General features: G+C 39.1%; 2 protein-coding genes across 2 annotated transcripts in view; both read left to right on the plus strand.

Moving 5' to 3' along the window:
* The window catches only part of tyw1 (tRNA-yW synthesizing protein 1 homolog (S. cerevisiae)), a 48,807-nt gene extending 44,875 nt beyond the window's left edge, over positions 1–3,932 (plus strand). The window contains exon 16 of the mRNA XM_026333755.1: positions 2,190–3,932. Coding sequence (XP_026189540.1) covers positions 2,190–2,411 — 222 coding nt within the window. The 3' untranslated portion in view covers positions 2,412–3,932. The remainder of the gene's footprint in view (positions 1–2,189) is intronic.
* A 13,512-nt stretch (positions 3,933–17,444) lies between these two features.
* Positions 17,445–26,150, plus strand: part of LOC113124826 (calcium-binding protein 8) — a 43,813-nt gene continuing 35,107 nt past the window's right edge. The window contains exons 1-2 of the mRNA XM_026297954.1: positions 17,445–17,845; positions 23,606–23,727. Coding sequence (XP_026153739.1) covers positions 17,445–17,845; positions 23,606–23,727 — 523 coding nt within the window. The remainder of the gene's footprint in view (positions 17,846–23,605; positions 23,728–26,150) is intronic.

A 26,150-nucleotide genomic window follows, 5' to 3' on the forward strand; every position in this document is an offset into this window, starting at 1 on the left:
TCCAACTATAATAATGTAATATTTAGTATTACGATACTGGACAAATATGTTACAATCAGAAATGCTCCTTTAGCCCCCATCTTTATTACAGCAATGTCGCTTTGATACTATATCTGTCAGTATCACAACTGACCAATCATGACACCAACAGGAGCTGTCCGAAGTGCTACCAACAACAAGCGTGCTAACTATCCACAGCATCTGCACCTTTTCTGCATTCAAGTCATGTCACCAGATGGGAAAGAAGCGGAAACATTTCTCATTATTTTAAATAATGCATGAGTTATTCCAAGATGATTACCTTAACTAAACTTATAGTTAGGTAATTAGATTTTTTAAATTTAGATTGATTTTATTTACTGCTGCCTATGGTGGTTCAGCAGCTGTTTTGGTACCAGTTTGCAAATAGTTCTGTCTTTTTTTTTTGTTTGTTTGTTTGTTTGTTTTTTAACAGGTGACAGAAACTGTCCCTGTCAAAATTCCATAAGCCTTCCCTACCTTGTAATTACAACATATGGCATAACATGGCAGCATTTCCTGGGTGGATGTTTAATTTGTGCCTGGTTCAGCAAGGAAATGTGCAATGCAAAATCTGTACCCCTTATTACAAATAAAGAGACATTGACTTGAAAATAATTTGGGTGGAGTTCAAAGTCTGAAGTGTTTTGATTAGCTGTATGCCAAAATTACCTTTTTATGCAATTTCTCATATTTTGGGCAATCTGTAAAGAGAGCACAGGACGTCTAATTTACAGAGTGGATCTCTGTACTGTGGTAGAAAGAACACTCTAATTTCAGTTTACTTGAAGACAGCTAAGAAAACCTCTAAGTAGATTTTGTGAGACAGTACTGTGCAGCTTATTGGCATGTGCTCATACATGAAGGCCTGTGCTGCTTGGGGAAGAAGCTGTCCTCAGCATCTTCAGTGATCCTCAGCAATGTCACTGTTAGTGAAAACAACAGGCTGCCTTGTTCTCCTCACAGACAGCACAATTTTGCTTTGTTGCTTAGAGACTGAAATTGTTTGCTGAGATGCAGGCTGAACAAATATCCCGTCTCATTATCAGAAACATTAACTCCCAACAGGCGCTGCTTTGCACCCCCCCCCTTTCTCGGACTTCATTACTAATGCAGCAGATAGCTTTTCTCTAATGGCTGAGGCAGGTGCAAGGCATCGAAAGGCTAACACTCAACCACTTAATGCTGTTATTCCCTCAGTGGGCAGTCATCTCCAGCAGGAAAGTCTTTATCTAGGCAAATAAATGTTAGTCTTTCATCAGTACATTTTGTCATTTTGCATTGACGTCTTTTCTAAGTCAGAAATGTAATGTATTTTCCCCCCTGCTGTGTGAGTTTCAGTGATACAAGCAATTTGTTGGAAATCTTTAAAAAAAAAAGTCCTAGTGCACACATGGTGGCAGTTTGGCCAAAGTGGACATAAACCCGTAAGAGCTTTTAAATGCTAAGTGTTGAGTGCTAAAAGCACAACACTCAGCCCCTGTGACAACGTACACCATTATATAACCAGTTACAACTGATCAAGAAGCTCCAGGCCAATACCGTGGAGGGAGTTCAAGCCATCAAAGACCATTTTAAAGATCATACTGTGCTACATGTGGCTTTAAACAGCACTGAACTTCAGAGGAAAGGTTGTTTGCAACACGTTAGCCACCTTGCTTGTTCTGTTTCTTGTCAGTCCTTCTCTCCTTTCCAGACATCGAGGGAAACATGGTATTGTATCAGCTGGAGAGCACAGAGAAAGTTTTCCCCCTGAGCTGGTTCCAGATAACAGGCAGGAATAGAGATGCAGGATGACGTTGGAGGCCATCACTGCAAAACACATTAGCTGCTCTCTGACTAATAAACACACATACTCTCTTTTCAGATCCGTGTTCTTCTTGTGTCTATTTATCACCATCTTTTTCTTCTTTAGTAAGATGGATAGTAAATTGGGTGATGGAGTGGGAAGGGAGAAGGTGAAATTAGTGAATCCACAACTATTTGGTGAAATTTGTGCTATCTTCTATTTTGAGTCTTGCGCTGGATTGCTTGTGGCTATTAAAAGTACGATTTTGATTGGTTACTTCATCCAAGTTATGAAATTGGTCTTTAAATGACTTCGGTTTCAGAAGTCTGCAGGCATCTATATATAGCCTTGCTCCATGCCTCTCTTTTATTTGTGTTTTCAGTTCAAGGTGGATGGTGAGTGGTGGACATGGATTGACTACGAGCGTTTCCAGGAGCTGGTCCAGGCTCACGAGGAGAGCGGGGGACAGCAGACTTTCTCAGCCTTGGACTACATAGCCAAAACCCCCAACTGGGCTCTGTTTGGAGCCTACGAGCAAGGTTTCGATCCTGCTGACACACGTTTCCATCGGCGCAACAAAACTAAAGACATCTCAGGATGCTAATAGTGGAGAGTGATAGAGGTAGGATGCAGAGAGTAAGCTGTGATATAGCAAAAATAATAAGGTCAGGTTTAATGTTTTTATTCATGGACAGTCATCTTTTGCTGGGTAGCTTTTTTACTGTCGTCACCCTCATTCTTATGTGAACTCAAACTGTTTCCCTCTTCAGTTTGGAGCATACATTTTATTGCCTTAACCCCCAAGATCAGCTAAAAATTGCCACAATCACTTTCCTCAGATTTATTTTCGAGACCTTCCCGTATACATTTACGTAAAGTGCTTCTGTTGCTGCAATATATGCACACTGGTGTTTAATAATTGCCTCTCTTTTTTAGGGGTCAGTATTCTAAATGTCAGTGGTCTTGATCTTTATTTTCATCTGGCGGCAGAGAAGAGGTTACACTATTAAAGCTTCATCACCAGCCTCGTGTTTATAACATAGGTCCTACTGAAGACATCATTAGGTTGTTAGAAATAGCTCCTTTACTTCTCCTTATGTCACCAGTGGGAGCTGCACGTCTTTTCCAGGCACCTTTGCTCTTCCTCCTACTCATTTAGCCTGAGACTGTAAGTGCTCGTCGGTGAGAGACTCAGGCAGTCAGAGAAGAGCATCAGGGCTGCATCTCAGCTGGGAGAGGCTTTTTGCAGCGCATGCAGCTTATTGCTTTATTGTTTTGTTTGTTTGTTTTTATTATTATTATTACAAAGGTTGCATTTACCAGTGTCAGCTGACTTGGTTTTAGTGCTCCAAGGCTGGATGGTAGAAAATATTGCAGCCTTTGACAAATAGTCCTGCCATTTTGACATGTTTGTTGTATGTATTAGAAAAGTGGACAATATTCAGATAATTAAATGTCATATTTCAACTTATTAACAATATGACATGTTGGCTTTGAAAGTTTGCTCTAAACTATGGAAGGAAAGAAAAAATCTGTAAGATGTGATATAATTGAGTAAAGGCACTAACATGGATTAGATTTTTATTTTGTGTTGCATTAAAAGCAGAAATAAAAATGTTGGCTGTTAGACAGATTTGAGATCAGCGTATTTTCACAGACTATTGGTCTGTTTCTTTTTTCTTTTCTGGCCCACCCCTACCACATGGCCAGATTAGAAAAAGGATGGATATTCTCAGAGGTATCAAGTCTTATATCATTATGTCAACACATTTTCTCATGTTTAAATGCAAATACACTGAGCAGAAATATAAACTATGTATGTGCAACACATTTAAAATATTAATCCGACACCCAAATCTGTTCTGTCTGATCCAAGTTGAGCATGGAAGAAGATCATAGGTGGAGGTGTAGCTTCATGTTGGTCTAATTCAAGTCCAGCGTACCAGAAACAAAATCATTACTGATATTTTAGATGTAAAACTCAAGTCCATTTTAATTATCTTTTAATGAAAATCCAGTTTTTGTCCACTTTGATTTGATTTGTTAGGTCTAATGATGCAGCTCCTCCCTGCTGGGAGATAGCAGGTGTGTGAGTGTATCACTAAAATAAAACCTTTTGGAATAATCTGCTTTGTCATTTTTGACTTTCATATTCAGCACACCTACACATATACATACTGTGTTTTTCGAAGGCAGTGTACCTTTTTTTTTTTTTTTTACTTCATTTAATTGTTTTTACTGGAAATGGAAAGTTGACGTTTTAAAAGCTTGGTGAACTGCAGTTAGAGGCCATCTGAAGTGCTCTAATTGAACGAGAATGGAGGCCGGAGTGAAGTAATACACTGGTACACTGTCTCCCATTATTACTTTTTAAGTTTACTCAAATGTAACTCCCTGCAAGTGCTGTTGGTTTAGAATTAATGGATTTGTCTTGCATTACTATCAATTATACCTCCCATAGAATTTTTACTTGTTGCACTGAGGGTTTGGTTCCTTAATATTATGTAACAATGTCCACAGTTTACTGTAACAGTAACAGGTTAAGTTACTTTATACTGTGCCTATAACACTACTTTTATTAGCCTTTATTTTATCTTCAAAGTGTTATTTTGTCTCTTAAGTGTTTTTTAGTCCAGACAGTAGTCGAGTGTCCTGTGTCAACTGGAAATCACAGCTGCAGAGCTGTGAAGGCATAAACCGAAGGGACGTCCAGAAAAGTGGTCAGGTTTGTTCCAGTTTTTGGTATGACTGGATAAACATCCAGTGGACTTTTTTTTTTTTTTTAAACACATCAATATATGATCTAGGTGATTCAGTGATGAGTGGATCACATATGATTGTGAAATCAGTGCGGTCGAATATGTTGTTTTTGTATGTGTGTATGTTTTTACTAAATTTGAAGAGAAGAGTTGTGACTTGATTTCTCTTGTCTGTGTAATTAGACAAAATCATTTGGCTGTAAAATATAGGAAATATATATTTGAAATACATGTTTTTTTGATTTTTGTTTCTAAGCTTTTGAATCACATTTATTCCATCTCAGTGGTTCTTGTTTAAGTAATGGCAGTGTGATTAAAAACAAGAAATGCTGGCGTTCTCCAGCAAAATAAAGCAGTGGTTTAATTATAAACTGATGCTGCACATCATCACCTTTAACAAATTAACAGCTATAAAACAGAAGTCATGCTCCTCCATTGAGTTGTGTCAAATTGAGATTTTAGTGATGTGTGATTACACAAAGCACAAGAGAAAACACACTCCTCGGTGGGTAAACTGTAGATGATTGAGGTTGCTGAGTGTGAAGTCTTGTACCTATAAATACGTAGCAGCAAGGGCACTGCCTTTATTGTGTAAACAAGGATGGAAAAGTTGATGAGTGAAACACTCATCCTGCAAATACTATGCCAAAAAAGAAAACAGGCATGTAAACCCTTCTTGGATAAATAGAGCTTAGAAATATTCCACTTTGAAGTGACCCTGCTAGTTTACACACTGGCCTCCACCATGCTTCACTGTTGGGACGGCATTAATAGGTGATCAGCAGCATGCCACTGTATGCATGTTACTCAGAATGGTTTTCATCTTCTACCATACAGACCGTAGAGTTACTGAGACAGTCTCCCATCTGACTGCTCCGATTCTTTGTCTCCTCCCTGACCAGGGCCCTTTTTGTCAGTTACTCATCTTGGCTAGGGAGCTAACTCTAGGAAGAGTCCTGGTGGTTCCAGATTTCAATTTAACAATAATTATGGTCACTGTGCTCCTGGGAGCATCAGAGCTGCAGAACTGGTTTTATACCCTGCCCTCATCTCTCCCTCTCTGCACTTTTATTTCACAGCTTCCTTGGACTTAATTTTTTGGTTTTTGTCCTGATATAAAGTGTGAATTATGGGAGCTCATATACCGAGGTGTGTGCCTTTCTAAAACACTGTTTCATTTTGCCACAGGTAGACTCAGTGATGCTGCAGTTTGTGTATATGTACATGTAAAATAAATGTAAATCAAAGTGTAAACATCTATTATCCATAATACATAACAGTAAATGATTATTGAACTACACTCAAAAATAACAATATCTTTGAACAAGGTCAAAAATAAAGTAAAAATGAGGTAAATGAAGTAAAACAGCATATCATGACCTGACTTGGCCTGACTCTATTCTCTCTTTGTCACATATGCAGTAACTACAGTGTCAGTGAAAATGACCTTATCCAAATGTTCATCTTCCACACTCCCCAGAAGAATAAGATGAATTTTTTATAATGCAAATTAAAGCAGTGATGATTTTTGAATGAGAAATTTGTTTTATGGTTCTCCAGTAGTCCTTCCTGACACTGGAGAGTCAAATAATGAATAATTGAGACAAACTGAAATAGAAGATTACAGTTATTGTTCTTAATAGAATTTGCATGCTACAGCTAAGAGAGGAGCAGGAAAAGGATAACAAACTTTGTGCTTTTCTTAACATTTTAGAAATTCACTTCATACAAATATTTATCACACGAACATTGCTTAAGGCAATTTTGCATGTTTTAAAATCCCACACCTCATGAACAGAAACCCAAGCCCAAGCCTTTAGTTGAAACATATGGGAAGCTAAAAAGCACATACACTTTGGCCATGTCTAAATAATAACAGATGGGGACTAATGTGGCTTCAGTTAATCAAAAATGCTTTGTACTGTTGTGCTTCCACTGAGTTTGGCCCAGTGTGGAGTGGCATTTGAAAGAAAGGACCAAATACAGAGGAGAAACTTTTTGGCACTGAAAAACTGGAATCTATTTATTTGAAGTATTTTTCTAGTTTGCAATCCAAGATAGCGGTGTGGAAGCCTGCATAGTAAGAGCAAAGTAGGGGACATCCATTATAGCTTGAGCATGTCCCCACAAAGTAAGCCTCAAATTCTCTGCTGACCAGAGGTCAGCTTGCCTGGGTTCTCGTTAGAACAGCAGGAAGTCCGAGCTCTGCAACGGTCACTGACCCTGTAGAGACGGATGGAAAATAGCTGTAGGTGTTGATGTTTTTCTTTGCTTTTGTCCCTCAGGCTTTCTCATCCATTTTTAAGCGTCTGGTGGTGTGTATTAGCCCAGAGGCAGCCTGTGATGGCGAGGCTGTAAACAGTGTGCAAGTCTGTGTGTCATTCTTCCTGTGAGCTTGTGTGCAGTACTCTGACTTAAAGAATAATCTGTATATTTCTAAAGGTGATGTCTTCAGATGAGTGTCTGCAGGCATGCCTCATGGAAATGTGCTCAAAACTCCAGGATAAGTAAAAAGTGACTTCTGCACATGGTTATTAAATGCATTGGATGGTGTTACTTGTAATTTCATGTTTGTCAGATGGAGCTTCGTTGGAAATAATGTTAGTTCGCTGCAGTGGTAAGTTTACAACACCATCACCAGCATAAGCCATCACTAGGCACCCCTCCTTCCTCTCAGCTCAGGTGTGTTTATGTGCTTGTACTCTTTATTACTGTGTATTAATGCACATCTGTATGTATGTCCTGTTCGGAGCAGTACTCCTCTCTGCGTTCAGCTGTAACCCAGCACCCCCTCCTGTGATGTGTGTCGTCTCATTAAGCAGCTCCTGGACATGATAAGCCTTTGGTGTGTTAGAAAATGGTAAGATGCTACATTATGTTAATTATTTCTGGTACTTTATTAGGACGATAGGATGATATTGTACCATCATTTTACAGAATTATGAATCTGGTTAAATTTCAATTGAAACTAACAAAATTATCAATTGTTACTGAAAATGTAGTTTTAGTGACATGTATAAAAGCAAAGAGTGATATGGTTCATTAGGCTGGACATCAGTTGAATTGTAATTTTAAATCATCTTTAATAAATTTTTACATCTGCCAAATGATTTGTAGCAATAATGTGAGAAAAATCTTGTTTGTAAGTGATTGGGTTCAACTGTACAGCACCAGTTCCTACTGAACAAGACCTGGCATGAGATCAGAGGGTTTTTCTAAATTAACAAACTGATGGATGGATGGATAGACAAGTCCTGTCTGCGGTGAATGCAGTTTGACATGTACCTGTGTGAATTAGCGTTAATTCATGTTTAGGTGCTTGTGTGACAAACTGTACCTACCTGCGTTTATGTCGGTTTACATGCATGTGGCTTTTGTTCCCTGTCCGTGCATGAATGTGTTCAGATCTGTGTGTGCAGGGAGCAGGAAGTAGTGGGAGTAGGAGGCCAATGGGAAGCAGCTCTCTGACAGAGAGAAAATTGCAGAAAATTACATCAACAGCCTAAAATAAATGAGAAATCAATGGACACTTTTGTCTACTGTCACACTATAGACTTATCAGTCACTGTTTCATTGGACTAATTTGCAAGCTTCTTTTGTTTGTTTAAAATTGTTCGTGATACTTCATCTCCTCAACAAGAATCTCAAAAACTCTTATATCACAGTATTTTATCATGTTTCATTATAAGAGAGATGTTAATATTACTACAGAAACATTTATTGTTGTGGCCAAATTCCACAATTCCGAATTGTATTAATCATTTCTAATATAGCAATGTGGTAAATATCATCATCTCTGGGCTATCGTTCCCTTGCTGAAAATGTGTTTCCTGCTCCAGCTGTATTCTTCCGTCTTTCTCCTGAAACACAAATTTATTTTTCACATCACCTGAAGCATCTGTGGAGCTGAACTGTGATTACAAACAAGCCTCACGAATGTTCTGTCAACACTCACACTTGACCTCCTGTGTTGTGGGAGTTCACCAAATTCATTTTGCTCACTCACTTCAGCCACTTACCTGGTGTCGTTGTAGTACATTACTCAAAAATGCAGCGGGCTCAAAACTGACGTTTGGCCCCAGAGGTGTTTGGCTGTGGCACTGTTTGCAGGCACTGGCCCTGTGTGAGCCAGGTGCTATGGAGAAGGACCTTTGTCAGTTTATATGCTAATTCCTTCTTTAAATAAAGTGACTCAATTAACTAAATAACTTCTAACGAAGGGATCGACTTGTATATTGATGCTTTATTTTCTAAGCAGGATTTGGATTCTAATGGTATAATGGATCCTCGCCTGCCAACTGACTCTTGGTAAATCACACAGCGATGAGATGAATCATAGAAAATCTGTCTCAATAATGGGTGTTGAAATGCATGTTGGGCATTGAGCGATTAGGAGAGATATGTGCTAATTGCTTGCTGTGTGTCCTGGATCAGTCTTTCTTTCCTCAGACTCAGTTGTCATATGGTCTGTTTCACAATTCACACAGTAAAGGGGTACAGTCCATGCAAATGTTTTGCATTTAAAATATCACCTATATCATATGATACAATGCAAAATAGCAGCACAGCAATAGGAAATGAAATTGAGTTTTGTTGGTGCTTCTTGTTTTGACCCTGTTATAAATCCATTTGACAAAGAAATAACCTCTGCTGTACAAGTGACCATGTTTGAAAATATTTAGAATATTTAAATCTTCGTTTCTAATGGCACTGCAGCTTTAAGAGATATATAATTAGTGTTTTTCTGGATGATGATTCAATGTATTGAGCAGTGGAAAATATATTTAGGTCTAGTGTAAACATGTGTGTAGTAGCATCGTATAATTCAATTCAAATTCAGTGTCTCGCCACATTAAAGGTAAAACATTTAGAAAGCAGAAGAGATGAATATGAATACCAAGCCAAAGAGGTAAATGACACCATAATAAGGCACAGATAACAAATCTAACTCTCTCCTAACTGCATAAATCTGAGGCTGTTGCTATCCCAAAGAGAGAATACATGTGTGTGCATGTGTGAGAGATCACCGGTGGGTATCAGGTGATGCAAACTTTTATGTCCTGTGGTCTGCATTGTGCTGTTGAACCCAGAGAGTTTGATTGATGAATGATCCACAGGCAGGTTAGCAGGCGAGAAGCCATGTCAGTCTGTGAGCTGAATCACACTGAGTCTGTTATTATCCATCACACAGACAGTTTGAAATAAAGACCTGTGACACCTGAATTGGCTCTAAGTGAGAGATTTTTATTGACCCTGAAACTGAAAGCTGTTGATGCCACTTGTGGATTACACAGGTTGTGTAATACACAGGTGTGTGATGCTTTCTGCACTTAACCTCTTGCATGAAGTCCAAACAATAACACAAAGTTAAATAGTAGGCATGTGTGCACACACAATGCAGCGGATGGAGAAATGCTGCAATAGGAACTGTTTTCTGCACATTTTTAGCAACACACCAGGGATCAAAACAGTTTCCTGGCTCTGGTCAGTCAGGAAAGAAATGAAAGGAATTTAATTTGATTTGTGTAAAGTTCCACTAATCATGAATCAGAGGAAATGTAACATGAAAGGGGTCACTTGTAGCCACAGATTAGTATCACTGTTAGCTTGTGTTTTTTTTTTTTTTTTTTTTTTTAATACAGCACAATTACAGTGCATTAATCTGCATTTTCATCTGCCCCCTTTCCAATGGCAGCAGGTAAAGCTTTCCAGCTAAAAACCTTAGATAAACATTCTGTACACTGCAGGCAGACCAAAGCAAGTGATGAGCGGGACATGGCAGAGCAATTAGCAGCTCAAGGCCTAGATAATGTTTTCTCTGGTATAGAGACCAAACCAAGCAGTGTGAAGATTGATTATTAGACTGATTATTATACAACTTCAAATGAATGGATGATTAAACAGGCAACTGTTCCTTAACGTGTTCACCATCACAGTTAGGAAACCGTCTATGTTTTGTGAAGTTCTTCTGCCTCCAAGGAGTGAAAAATTTATTCAAGTTTGAATTGTTTCATAAGAGCAGCAGCCCAGATGTAGTGACTTTGTGCTAGATTATGCATTTTCTTGCTGTTGTTGTCAAGTAGAGCACAATTATGGACATCACACCCACATATAATCCAGGTGTTACTGGCAGCAAGCATACATTTCTCCAGCTCCTCCAGGAGATCCCACACAGACCACATGGAATATGTAGTCCCACTGTGTTGTGTGCATGTTCTGGGGTCTCCTCCTGCTTGAGGATGCCTAAAATACCTCCATCTACAGCTGTAAAAGTGGGTATTTGAGCTGTGAGGCTATTTACCCCTATCATTTATTTTTCCTCCTATGGTTTTGGCACACACAGTGCTGTGCATGATTGAACATATGGATTTCAGGCAGGTTGCCAAGCAAAAAGTCAGGCCTTAGAGCTGAATCACACCCTGCTGAGCAATTCCACAAAAAAGTAAAGATGTATTCCCTGTCACAGCTGACTAAGCCATATTTGGAAAGATGTGATGCCAACTCTCCATAATTTATCGAAATTTAACAACACTGTTGGGACAACAGGTCTTTTAGTGAGAAAAACAAAAATCAAGAAGATTCTTCAGTCATTGGTCAGATACTGATATTTTATAACATGGAAGATATTAATTTGATTAATTGATTAATTTATAATAATGAATAAATAGGCTGACTGAGGTCAGATTCTGTCCATATGTTAGGTTAATCAGGAAGTTAGTGTTACCTCACTTTGTAGACAGCCAGTGATAATATATGTAAATACTCTTTCACTACCATTGAATCTGTAAATAGAAAACATCTGTTAATCTGCAGCCATTAGTCAGAATAAGGATGTTTATTTCAGAAGAGTAACAGCAGTGTGTTCACATAATGACTTAGATAAGTGGCTAATATTCAGTGCTCTGCTGCAGATTTACCTGCATCCTTTCTGTTACTGCTGTGATGAATTTTCCTTTGGGATTAGCAAGTGTCATCTTTTGTTTTCCAAATGAGTGCCACTGCGGTAGATTCAGTACTGTCATTTGACATGCTATCATTTATTATTATATTAAATAAGCAGGGATAGTTCAAGTGATTCTGCTAAATGAAGAGAATGTCAGAATGTATGGAGAGTGTAGGTGGCTGTGAAGCTCCAGGCTCTGCACATGGACACAATGTTAAACACATGACTACTGACAGAGCACAGTTTCCTCACATTTGGTTGTTGTCTGGAGAAACTCTACACACTGTATGTGCTACGTCTGTGAGCAGCGAGCTTGGCAGAAATATGCTGGATCAAATATAGGAGCAGGAGATGACATCCAAGTAGCTTTAGAGTATATTTCATCTTACATTGTGATTGTTGCAGTTCACACTTGAAGTTGCTAACATTTTTGCTTAAACATATTTTCAGCTTTTGCAACATGTTGAAAGGGAATAGTCAGTCTCTATTGCAGGAGCAAGGACTGTATTTCTCTGGGACCTTTTGGAGACTTTGTGGCCTATAGGGTTTAGTCAAACCTCAAGTATGGGGAAATGTTTTTCTTTGCCAATAGAAACAGTGTTTTTCTCCTAAAGGTAATTCTCTAAATCACTCATGAGTCAGTCAAGAAGTAAACTGTGCAAAAGAGTCAAAAGCCTGGTGTAAAGGCAATGGTGTGACTAGCAATCATCCACAAGAAAGTCAAATAGCATATTTGTCCCATCATGTTTGAAATGCTCCTGAAACCAGGAGACATTTTTCATTTGTGCAGATTATTTGTGTCATTTTGAATAAAACACGCCTGTAACTCTATGTCTGCACAGCTGTCCTGTTCTTTATATCAGAATATAAAAACGTTGTTGCCATGATAAAAAAAAAAAAAATATGTGTATGAAATTGGTGCCTTTGTATTGCTTGATTATATTTTTTTCCTATGGAGACATGGCATGTGATATATATGGCAAACAAAATAAATATTGCACCAAAACTACATTTTATAGATCGAAGTTCAGCTGTGGGCTCCCAATTCGACCAGTGCTTGACTGCCTGAGGGGGACTTTTCTAATGCTGCAGCAGGGTTACGTAGGTCTTATCCACTGGTTTCTGTTTATTCTGTTTGAAGGTGTTGTAGAAAATTTAGTATCTGAAGGCTTTCTTCCATTTTCAGTAGGCCCACCTGCTTTTGGTTTCTCGAATGAAATGAGTGGGGAAAAAATGAAAATGAAGAATCTGTATCTTGTACTATATTTACAGATTTATATGTATTGCCTCCTCACAGCAAAGAGCTCCAAACTCATTCACAAAACAAGCAATTTAGAGTCACCAGTCTTAGCACTCTAGGAGGCTGAACACAGTCGTGTTGTTGTGAATGTGTTGGACTGTCTGTATGTGACAGCTGGAGAAATGGTGATGCCTGCCTGTTGCACAATACATGGGAAAGGCTATAGTCTCCAGGAACTTGAATGGAAGTCAACTTAGTAACAATATAGACTAGTGAAGCATTAATGTAATGTAATGTATGAATGTAATGTAATGTAGTAATGTTGATGCAAATGTAACTGAATTTTCTGCCATTACAACTGATTTTGGACCCAAAACAGATCCTAGTGTGGACTTTGTTTTTGGCTACATTTCCAATGACTTAACTCTAACAGATGTGGATGTGGATGCATTTGTGTATTGCTGTCATTATTATCATACCATATCTTATCCATGACATTATCCAATTATACAAACAAAAGAGATTTTTATTGCAATGTTAACTGATTCCTTTTTTCCTTGAAGGCATAATTTTATTACAGAGAGAAATATTCCTTGATGGAATCCAAAGTCACACCTTTGAAAATATGTTCACTGTGTGTATATGTATCTCAGTAGTGTTGGTTCAGCTCTAAAAAGAAAATTCCTCCATTTGCCCCATGCAAAGCAGCTGTTCGTCCTGCCGCTGTCAGGCGACATCAGTAAGGACTTAAATTTCATGGCAGCAAATCCAGAACAGACTCATTGACGTATTATAGTCTTCTTTGAAAAAGTCAGATGAAGCCACAGCAGGAGCAGAGACATTGTGACTCATTCCATATCACACACAGACACACACACAGTGCGAAGACACTCAGACATGCAGTCACACTCATGCATGCGCATACACACACCTCATGATGATGGGCTTTCCAAGACCGAACTGCGGAACTGAGCACAGATTGGATATGTGATACATGGTGCGTACTGTATGTGTTTGTATTTGTGCAGAAGTCTGTATGAAAGGAAAAGATTAGAATAGCATGTAGTGTTCCCTGCATGAGGCACGTAATAAACCAAAACCTTATAAACTGCTAATACGGCAGTTTATTTTCAAAGTTCTCTCTCTAAATTGCTTGTGTAATGAATTAGTGAGTTCACTTGATTACTTATTGGGTTCTTCTACAGTACTGCCTGGTTGTGCAGTAACAGCTGTCTTTATTTTTGACATTTCCAGGCATTCCTATTGTATTACACTATTTTATATATATATATATATATATATATATACATATGAGATATGTGTGTCTGTGTGTGTGTGGATGTGGAGCACTTAACTATTGTGTGCAATGTTTTGAACGTCTCTTGGTCTTGGGTGAGACATTTATGGTATAAAGCCTTTAGAAAAATGACCCCATGCTGTTTGTAATGCAGTGTGCTTTCTGTTGTCTCAGTAAAAGGTGTTTGGTGTTTATTGGACCAAAATACTGAATACACAGTTTGTCCAGCAAACTATACAATAACCAAAAGGTCACAACCATGTATATATCCATGTCTGACTCCTACCCACTGACTCACACAGGGTGAGATCTCTCTAAATGCCTGAAAATGTGAAAAATAATTGTTGTAACCCTGACATTAAAAATGTGGGTGGCATTTTTGGCAGGGCCTTTTTTGTCCTCTGGCATTCCTAGTGGCTACATTACCCTGAATCTAGATTAGCACCGTTAAACATACAATACCCTGTTAGACAGGCATTCATTTGATTAAACTGACAGGAATAGGAATAAAGGAAAAGAGTGGGCGTGCAGAAAGTTCTCGCCATCAGCCTTATAGCCTTCAGGAGAAATCAGCCACTGGCTTCTCCCGGACATACTGTATAACAGCACATCCCTTTTGCTCCTTCCTATGTGCTTATGTTCATAACATTTATCTTCTATATTTGACCACACCTATGGCGTAAGTTATTTTTGAGCCAAATTTTTCCCAGTTTTAAAAGTGACTTTTAGATGATGCTGTCATGTTCTCCTCTTAAATCATCCTTAAATACCAAACATGTAGGAATGCCCACCAACTGAACAGAACATTTTTATTGCGTAAACACAGCCGCTTTGTTTTATTCACAACTCCACTTGTACAAATCAGTTATCTTTTTGTCAGCTCTGAGGACCCGTATTCTTCACCGACTCTAAAAAGTACCAGAGTGACTTTTCATTTGCAAGAACAGGTGCCATATCTTGACTCAGCTCTTTTTCCAACATAACTTATGGCAGTGCCACCAGTTCCAAAACAGACCCTTTTATCTTAAGAGAATCACTTACGTGCAGTGCCACAGCAAACCCTCCTGATTTATTCAGTCATTCATCACAGAACTGATGGCTGATCCCTCTCATTGGTCTTGTTTCTGGCTCTGGTACACATCAGTCTGTGTTCAAGAGTCAGAACTGGAGCATGGGTTATGGGAATCAGCCAGTTTTTACCAGCAAAACACTAGTGTTCACCTCAAATTAAGAACTAAAACCAATTATATCAGGAAAAAGTTAGTTAATTTATTTTATGTACATTTCTTTGTACTTCCCTCCCCTGATCACACACACAAACGTTAATCAGTTAGATTTACATTTTAAAAATTTAACCTGGTTATGTTGTACACGAATGAATACTTAAGGTACTTTGGCTTGTAATCTAACAGTTATTGTAAGAAGCCTACACACACACACACACACACACACACACACACACACACACACACATATATATATATACATATATATATGTGTGTGTGTTTTGTGGTCGCCATTTGGGGGCCTTATTTTGGAAGTTAATGCCTTTTCCGGGCATAACTTTCAAAATAATGCAGTGATGCCGAGCTTGTTTTTTTGGGTCGACTTTTTAAAGCCGAGGACTGGGCGGAACTCAAAGCGTCGTTGAAGATATGTGGCCAGTTGAACATTTCTAATCGGGTTGTTCGGTTGAAAATGAGACAACAAACCGGAGAAGGTGACCAAGTGTAAAACATCCAATCGCTGCTCATCCTGCTCGGTTGCGTATTGATTTGGGTTGGAGCGTCTCCTTCGGCCACTGCTCTACTCTCATCAATCTCACCGACGCTTAGCACCTGAGTGCGTGGATATTCAGTCCATGGGTTTTTACTTTGCCTCAACGGACCTGAGCAGTTTTTCTGATTAGACCTCCGTCCGTGAATATAATCGGATACAACGTGGGATGATAGAAGATTTTTTTTTTTCATTGATGAGTTCGGCAAAAAGTGCAACTCGATTGAACGCGCGGTGCGCTGTTGGTGCTGGACTTCATATTAGAAAAAAAACACAGACCAACCATTGGGACCTTTCATATTTTTAGGATGGAAATATATGACTACAGTTCCTTCTCCAAATAAAGGAATAACTCATCTGTAAAACAATAAGCAACCCGCATCGATCGACGAGGCTGATTGAAGAGTCCACCTCAAGTCTCTAAACTGGAGGGCATCGATTAACAGATTTGACTGATCACCCTCAGACACTCCACACCCTCGAAGGTAAGTTGGGAAATTACACAATAAATTACCTTCAGAGTGAAATTAATAGGCTTGAGCTTATTAGTACAACCTGTTAATGTCTTTTCTGTCCGTATTAAATCACACAAGTGCCGCCCGCAGGCCTACACCTGTTGTTCGGATGGGTCATCACCTCAGGGTGTCCACTCACAGTCTGTCTGCTGCACTTTTCATTGTCTTATATGTCCCAGCAAATGGTGAATGTTGTGCTAAATGTGTGAGAACAAGGCAGATTCATATCACATTCCCCTTGTGTGTAATAGGAATCTCCAGTTGCTGCAGGAGCAAAATAATCTGATCCGTTTTTGTTTTTTTTTTTATTATTGACCTGCTTAAGAAAACCGGCATATAGGACGTGTTTCTTGATGCTGTTGTCCGCTTGTAGCTTACATTTACTTAAGTCCACTCTATAAGAACTGACACTGGGAGCGTCTTTAATTAAACGATCGACACTAACGCTTTTAGTGATAATTGTAGCTGTTGCATTATTGTAATTTATGTCCCTGCTGACGCGCAGCTCTCAAGAAGTGTGTGTGTGCTTGTGTGTGCTGGGAGTCGATGTGATGTATTGGAGCTGTGAGGGTGTTCAGCAGAGCTCTCACTGTCGACCCCCCGCCGGGATGTCGTCCGCCTCCCCCCACCCATCCTGGCGTTGCGCGGCGTCCAACGCGCGTCCTTGCTCCTCACGGTGGCGCACGCTGTTACGCACGGCGCGTTCTCTCGGAGACGTGTGGAGCTCTGTTTAGTGAATGTATATAATCCTCTGTGAGGGAAAGGGTGTGTGTATTTGAGTACTTGGAACACACACACACACACCACACACCCAGTCTCACAAATATTCCTTTACCTTGTCTGTCAGTCTTGCGTCCTAATCTGTCTCCCTCTCTTTGTCTGTCCACACCCTGTCTTTCTTGTCTCTCAGTCTCTGTCTCTTTCTTTTCCCTGTCTCTCTCCCTCCCTTTAGCCTCTCCATGTGTATTTTGTGAGCAAAGCCGCAGGCAGGGCTGTCTGTCATTGGGATTCACCAATGAGTCCCTCCACTTTGTCTCCCCATGTGGAGGAATGTTTGCACTGGAGTGAGTGAGAGAGCAAAGGGGGGGAGGGAGTCAGAGGGAGTGAATGAGGAGTCAAGGAGTGGAGCGTGAGAGGAGCTGTTGTACCTGCTGCTCTCACTGCTCAAATATTAAACAACGGGTTTCTGAGAACCGATGCTGCTGCTCTGGGACAAGCCCAAACTGTGGAGGCAGTCGGGCTCAGTGGTTTGTGGACACACAGTCTGCTGCTGCTCCTGGAAGCACAGCTGCATCTAAGAGTCTGATGGAGGAGGAGGTATCAGAGCCCGATCCTCAGATGGTGGAGTTTACCGGCGTGCCATCACCGGGGACACACTCGGAGGTAAATGGAGACTTGCCGGGAAACCCGTACCTGAGGGACGAGACAGAGGATGTGATGGAGAGTCCAGCTCGGGAGCCTGTTGTGCTGCAGTATCCTGCTGAGTACTATCACAGCCACCACTATGGGTAAGACTCAGCATGGGAAAGACAGAGAAGAGTCTGTTGCTGCAGGAAGCAGCTGGTAATGTGTGCTGAGAGGTGACACTTCTGTGAAATGTTCCCATCTCTTTTCTCAGTTTGGAGAACATCTGACTTGTTTTGCTGTGTTGCTTGATGATTTGTCTTTGTACCCAGTTGGCTGTGTTTTCAAGCGCACTGAGATTTCTTTGCATAGTCCCTAGCACAGGAAAGTCATTTAACCATTAATTGTCCTCGCAGAAGATTCAGCCGTATCTCTTTAATCCATACTAACATTTTTCAGCTCTTTTACATTTTGGCACACATTTGTTTTGTCATCTCTTACATAACTTGGTGTGATTTTACACACCTTAGCAACCGATATGATTGGGTGATCAAAGGCAAGTGCTAATTAATCTGTCTTACTCATGACTTGCTAGATTGAACTGTTCTGTTTGAGCACTGGTGCGTTTTGACTGTGTTTGGTACGGTAGTGTCAGAGGATCCCTGTGTTTACACAGAATCATATGAGCTGACAGAGTAGTAAGATGGTACCAAGCTGTCTCACTATATGGAATCACCACTGAGAGTATCAATAAGATTAAAAGTGTGACCAGAATGCCTTACGTCTAACTTCATCCAAAGTTCATAGATTTTCCAAAACCATCTTGTCGTCTTGGCAGTGTTTGAACAGTTTTATAATTTTCTGATCTGGCTGCTTTTTCTCAGCACTTGGCTGTTTTGTTGTTCTCTGGCAGTAATAGAAAATAGTAAAGCTGGGGAAAACAAACTTACTGCTCAATTTATCTCTTTTTGAGTTTTCTGTGTGCAGAACTCAATCTTTTGCTGTCACATCTTATTTTCTATAGCAGTTTTTCCTTATGATGGGACATACCTGTTTCTTTCATTTTTTTTCTTTGTCTATTTCTTTCTTTTCTTGTTTTTTTTCTCTTTCATGTTATTCCCATTAGCACCTGCATGAGCATTGAGTCATTTTCCTGGAGTCCACCACACATACATTCATTCCTACATTTACATTTACACATTACATAAAAAACAACTCCTCATTAATTCATCCTATATAAAAGGCAATGTAATAACATAAATCTTTTCTATAAATACAATTACCCAACTCTGTCAGTTAGTGTTTGGTCTGTCAGGATACAGTGTCTTTTGGTGGCCAGAGAACCTGTTGCTGGTACTCAATGTTCCTGTGTCCCCCTCAGTGTGGGCCCCTTTCTGCTGGTCAATGTGCCACAGGGCCTCATGTGAGAAACTGCCATCTGGCCTTATTGTCACGCAGAAGGCTTTGATACAAACTGTGCTATTTCCATCAGGGTGGACTCTCTTCAAGAGTCAGGTCCCACAACTGAGGGCTGGTTTGGTATTTTGGCATCATCAAGGGTTAAGTGTTAATTTCCTATATAGAAAGATTTGTCATTCAAGAAACTGACATGTTGTTATGTTGCAAAGTTTAAATACAGAGAAGAGTGTGCAGAAATAATCAGCTTACTGTCAGGTTACACAGTATTTACTTTGGGGAAAAAATCATCTAATGAGTATTGAAAAGATTATATCGCTTAAGAAATTGATTGACTATTTGTGGAACTATTATTTTTGAACAGCTTTATTACATGGAAATAATCAAGTGTAGGGTTTTATGAGATGTTCCATTTCACTTTGAACAGCTGCCATTTATCAAGCAAATACAAAATGTGCTTTTTTTGTTTGTTTCAATTTGAATATGTCAATTCGGTTGTCTGAGCTTGTTGATATGTATGTTCAAGTTTTTTTTAAAGATGAATTTGGCCATAAAACATGCATTTTTGATGCTTTTCTGTTTCTAAAGTCAAAAGTGTTGTTGAGGTGCAACACTAATTTATTTTTCCAGTTTTTGGACACTTTCCATTTGTTCTTTAAGGACAAGCAGCATTTTAGTCCTGGGATCAGTCACGTCATCTTTGTGTTATCCTTGAGATGTCAGTACAAATAGTGTGTTCCCTGTAAGACATATGCCATCTCCACTAATATGGTGGAGGTGGTTTATTTATGTATCTGCCATAATTGAGTTCAGTTCTGCTGTGACCCAATCTAACAACACTGAGAAGACTTAAAGGGACGACTCTATAATGGTGAAGTGAACACATTCACTTATCAGACGACTCTCTTGCTATAAAGTTTTGTTCAGGGTTAAACATCCTGTAGTTTCTAAGTTTGGTTGATACTGTGTTGACCCTGTTGTATTTAATATTTGAGTGAAAGATGCAGGGAAATTGGAAAATTTAAATGGCTGAAATCTGCTGTTTATTTTCTCTATGCCAGGTGTACCTGAGGTATTACTGAAATCAAATTCTCACCTAAAAAAATTAAAATCTAAGAAATGACTTGACTGACAGATTGATCAGTGTGGAAAGACATTTGGGGCTTAGAGCAGAACAACTGCAGAGTGGCAGGTTGTCTCCGAGATAAAAATGCCACAGGTCCAATCACAGCTAGCGCAGCCATCAACAGCCGCATGTCCTTGAGCTGACTGTGACTCCTGACTCACTCACTGAAAGTCATTTTGGATAACAGCATCAGCTAATGGCCTCAACATAAGGTAAAATTTGAGTTCCTGTACCATAAATCAGGGGCAGGGTTCATCTGCTTTTAGTGTTACTTTCTTGTATGATTTTTACCCATTTTTGCATTGATCTTGTTGGTCTAGATGCAACAGCTCTCGCTTTCACATACTGTAAGATGTTGTTTTACAGTCCATTAAAGGTAATGAGTAAATGTGCGAGGCTGATAATCAGGTTTGTTTTTCTTGTTATATCTTGCTATATTAGGTTTTAAACTGTTGATCAGATAAAATGTACTCTGAAGGCATTAGTTTGGACTTCAGGAAGCTTATGTTTATAACTTTTTATTTTGCAGGCTAAACAATTAATCAGTAAGTTAAATAATTAATAGAAAGTAGAAATAAATATTAGTTGTGGCCCAAACTAGAGGAAGGGAAAATAAGCAACTGAAAGCAGGCTGCTCAGTAAAATGCTGACATTTAACTCATTTCTTTGCCTTCTGTTTTATCAGCCCATCAAAGTATTTCTTCCCTGAATTCTTGCCTCTTTTTACACCAGATAATACGCCCATGGTCAGGGAATAGCTATTTGATGAGGGGAAAGGAGACTAAAAAAGACATGGTTTTGGTTGACAGTGGGGTTGTGGTGATAACGTCTTGATTTTAGTGATTATTCTTTAATGTTACTCTGGTCCTGATGTGCAAATTAGCTTGTTCAGCTGAGACCTTGATCAATTTAATCAAGTGTAATGATGCTGAAAGCTGTGAATGGCTCTCTTCTACACAGTCTTTCTAAGAGGCTGGAGATCGGCTTTTACTGTTTCTGCACTTTATCTAACTCTACATCCTTTAATGAACATTATGTCCTCATGAAAGTTTACAGTAAAATGCTGCAGTAAAATCTAATCTCCTGTTAATGTGTCATGTGCACAGAAACTAGTGTGTTTCTCAGTGGTCAGTGTGTTTTGGTGCAGTTAGCAGCATGAATATTCCAGTATGTGTCATCTGTGTTATTCAGTAACGCAGAAGGTATTTTTTGAGTAATGGACTACGTTTTGTGGTGAGCTCCTAAGGTACACAGTATTACAGTCATGGTGATGCTTCAGTCTTTTGGGGTACAGTATCTCATATAATGTCAGCAACAATGGGAGAACTAATCTCCCTTAACTAAACATGCATGAACATCACATATTACATAAATCAAGAAGACCAAAAATATAACCAGTGGTCTTAAAAAAACAAAACAAAACAAAATCTTCACATTTGAAACAAGAAGCCAGAACCAGCAAATGTAACTTTGACTTGACAGAAAATTGGGATGAGGCTTTTAAGTTTGCTGTAGACACAGGAAACAGCTGAGTAAGCACTATTAAGAACAGAATAGCTTCTAAATGGACCTTGAACAAAATGATTAATAAAAATGTTAAACAATTTTCTGTTGAGTGATTAGTTGCCAGAAACACGAGGAAAAGTAAAACTTTACATCAGCTAAATTTTGCCATTGCATTGCCACAAGTTACTGCATTTAATTTATTCAACCAGTCTTTTTCAGAACATTTAGAAAATAATTTATGTTTTCAAAACAAGCCATTTATTCATTTTATGCTGAATGCACAGCCTGTTCCTGAAGAATTCATTGTACCAAAATGTATGTAGATCCTGTCCCTGCATGGTAAATCATTCAAAGAAATATTTGTTCACATCGGTCACAGCAACACAAACCCAGGATATTAAGAACTTGCATCAAATAGCTGACATTATATGCACAGGCTCATAATAACAATATATAAAAAGCACAGAAGAGGAATGATTGTAATATCCATAATGACAGCTAAGAGCTGAGTGAATAATTGATGAATTAGGAAATTAAATAACCTGACAGTACTTGTGAGGAAAGCTGGTTCTAAAAGAGCTTTGGGCATGGTTGCGGACGTCTTGATATACATGCTTATTAAAGTGGCAAACAAGAAAGATGCAGGGACCAGTTTTCAATTTGTGAGTTAACGGATGGCTGGCAGCTCCAGCCCACGAAACATTAGCACTGGTTGGTGCTGGACATGGTAGAAAAAAGCCAAAAAATACATAAATAAAATATTTATTTCAACATGAAACATTAAATGTTTATTCTCATATCTGGCAAATGTGTAGTGTTTAATCATTTAATGAGAGATGAATGGGAGGCAGCCAGCCAAGAAACAAGCTGAAGAATTAGACTTATTCACCTGAAGATGGCACATATTTGTTAATTTAGCAGTCTGGAACAGCAGCTTGAACACATCATACTGAGGATAACACTCAGAAAGCTGTTATCACTGCAGGAGCTGTTTAAAGCCCACAGAGCTGAACCACTGCACATGGCGTTTTCCCTCTAGATTTCCAAAGAGTGTTTTTCAGTTTTTAAATGCATGTTAATTGTTACATGTTTGTGTTTTCAAAGCTCTTCTGTTTGTGAGGCTTACTGAAATATGAATATACAATTAAACCGGTGACGGAGACCAGCACTTAGAGAAACCCCATGCTGCTGAGCAGCTCACTGTCGCAATATCTCAGCCCTTTTTGAACTCCTCATTCTTTCTCAGAAGCATCTCCTCAAAGCGTTTAAGACGAAATCCAATTAGAGAGAAGGAAGGAGTCGCCCAAATCTCTCTGCTCTATGTGCGCTTATTTTCCTCCTCTGCCCTTGGGCTTCAACTTATTGAATAATTAATTGCCTCAGCCACATTTGCAATACAGTGCACACTCACATGTTCATGTTCATTCACCCTTGCACACACACACACACACACGCACACACACACACACACACACACACACACACACACACACACAGTTCATGCACACTCGCATTCACTACATTTACCTCTAGATATACGAGTCTCCCTCACTGTGTGACTTCCCATTTAGTGAATGAGTTCTGCTTCATTTATGGGTCTTGTTTATACTGTTATACTTGGACATTCATTTATTTTAGCTTCACCAATATCGCAAATGGGCATATCAGCTCCCTGTGGCTGATTATGCATTCACATTGCATGTTGAAGCAGGTTTCATATACCATGATGTTGCCAGTGCCAATGAAATCATGATACACGTGTACTGTGTGAAACTTTAGTGTGTGTAGTCTGAATTAATCTTCTAAAAGAAAAGAGAAATCTCCTCTTTAGCTCCTTCCTTTCCTTCACTGCTCAATAAATGTTTGTGTCTCTCAGGGAGAAGATGCCGTTCCACCATGTGACGGCAGGCCTGCTCTATAAGGGGAATTACCTGAGCCGCTCACTGTCAGACAGTGACAGTGATGTGCTGGCCAGCATCTCTGTGGAGGAGCTCGATGGTAAGCCGCTGGCTGTTTTCCTGCCCTTTGAATGTCCATTTCAAGTGTGTTTCTGCCTCCATAATCACAATCATTTTAAGATGAGCAAATCTACATAACCTAAAGAATTTATTTTAAAATTATGAATTCATTTATTAGGATTTTAGTAGCTGTTGTAATATAACATATTGTCTTATTGAGGAAAAATGTATATGCATGTGCAGCCAAATACATCTTCAGTTTTTCCCCATTTTCAGTGAATTTGTTTTCCAAGAGGTAACTCTGTAGAGGTGAGCTTTACTGTGAAAAAAGACAAAGTAAAGTTCTTGCATTTGGAATATAGTGCTGCATACAAATGATTGTAAATTCATTGCAGCTTCATATTTAGTTACACTTCATGGCAGCTTTAGAGAGATGTAGGACTGCAAACAAGGAAAACCAAACGTTAGAACACTGACTATAACAGAAAAGCAATAAGGACACTGAGGATCATGGACGATGTTGAGAGGATCTGACAGTATGTAGTGAAAAAGAAGTGGCACAGCCAGTCGTGATTTTTTTTTTTTTTGTCTTTAGCAGTACTCTGAGACTGCAGAAATCTAACCTATATGGGGTGTAATTTTTCAGAAGACAAATATTAAGCCAAGTCACCTCAACAAATTTTATAGGCAGTAATGGTTTGAAAGACATTTTACGGTGCTACAAAACCATCAGTGTTCTCCTCAGGTGAGCAAACAAAGCACAGTGATACATTATTCTCTATGTACCTTATTTCACCAAGAGCATCTGCGCTCTACTGGCTTCTCTCTCTGACTTCATGGCTATACTGAGGCTGAGGCTGAGGCTGAGGCTGAGTTTATGGATCCTTTGTTTTGGAATCTGTCTGAGAGTAATCACCCGGGCCTGTAGAACACAGACCTGATCAATAAGTCTCCCGCAGTCAGCAGTGGCAGCCTTACAGGCAGCAAACAAACTGGATGCAACTAGACCTTCAAAATATGAATCCACTGATGCAGCATTAAGCTGCCACCTAGAAAATTGGCTGCACAGCTCATGGTAATAGCCAGATACTCTGTCAGGGTCGAGTTTTAATATGCATGGAGATATTTGCAGCATATGAATTTCACATTGTTGTTTCATCGGTTCACATTGTTTGGAGAATAAAAAATAGCTTCTAGTTAGAGGGTCCTCATAACTAAACACTATAACTACAGACTATAGCCTATGTATAGCACTGTAATTACTTTATTAGCGTGTACTCTGTGTGTAGTGTCTGCTCTATGCTAGTTAAGTTATGAAGTGTATCCAGAATACTGATAATGCCAAATCTTTGGAGGGATGTGATGTCCCAGAACAAGTTACCATAAATCCACAAAAAATGTCAAAGCAGAAATGTTCATCCCAGGTTAAAATAACAAGGAGCATAGAAAAAGAGCATTTTACCTTCTCAGTGACACTGCTGAGACTCAGCAAAAAAAATTTAATATTATTGTGATTCTCATCCAGGAAATTATTTCTTTGAGGCAGACAATCTAGAAATGTAAGGTTTTTATGAAATGCCATTAGAAACAACATCACCCATCTTGTTTCTTTTTCATCCATTATTAGCAAACACCTGTCCCACTGTTTACTATTCCCTGGTGCAGCTTACACAGCCTCCACTTTCTGCACACTCAACACTTTTGCCTCACAATGTTTTGTTTTGAAAGAACAAAAAGTGCTGTTTATAAAGATGCTTCTTTTCCATGAGCTACAACAAATTCAAGGATGTCCTTGTTTTATTAAATTGAAGACATTCACTTCTGCCTTTTAATTGTCTTTGATAAAGACACTAAAATACAGTTAACAAAAATTATGGATCTGAAAAATTTGTTCAGTTTGCTGAGCAGTCGCTCCTCCTCATGTGTATTGAGATTTTTATGTATGTATTCACTGATTTTTGTCATGTTCTTACTGAGGGAGGCTGGCACTTTACATCAGGCCAACAACTGCATGAGGCCAATGACTTTGTCATTTGTCATTTTAGGGAAGAGATGATTTTTTTTTTTCACTTTTGTTCAAATTAAATGTGAACATTTTCTGGGACGAGTAGACATCTGAGTGAATCTAAATTATTTCAACACTGGGAACAGCAGGACATGGAAGCATTTTTCAGGAGTTTTTTGTTTGAGACAATTGAGAAGTAATTTGGGAGGCAATTTACAGTATTTGTCCAGGGCCATTAAAAAGCTTGCATCAGCGAGCCAAGCTGTCACATGGCTGGTGGTGTGGAATCATTCAGCCGCTGTGTGTTTGTTAATGTCTCTCTCTCAAGAGAGGTTGATGTCCCTCACATCATTCTTACTCTGTCCATAATAAGATTTGACATATAATGTAAGTCAGTCATTCAGAGGTAGCAGGATGTATTTATCTCAGGATCCACATGCAGCAGGCAGATATGCACC

This window comes from Mastacembelus armatus, chromosome 13, assembly GCF_900324485.2.
Source record: "Mastacembelus armatus chromosome 13, fMasArm1.2, whole genome shotgun sequence".
NCBI lineage: Eukaryota > Metazoa > Chordata > Actinopteri > Synbranchiformes > Mastacembelidae > Mastacembelus > Mastacembelus armatus.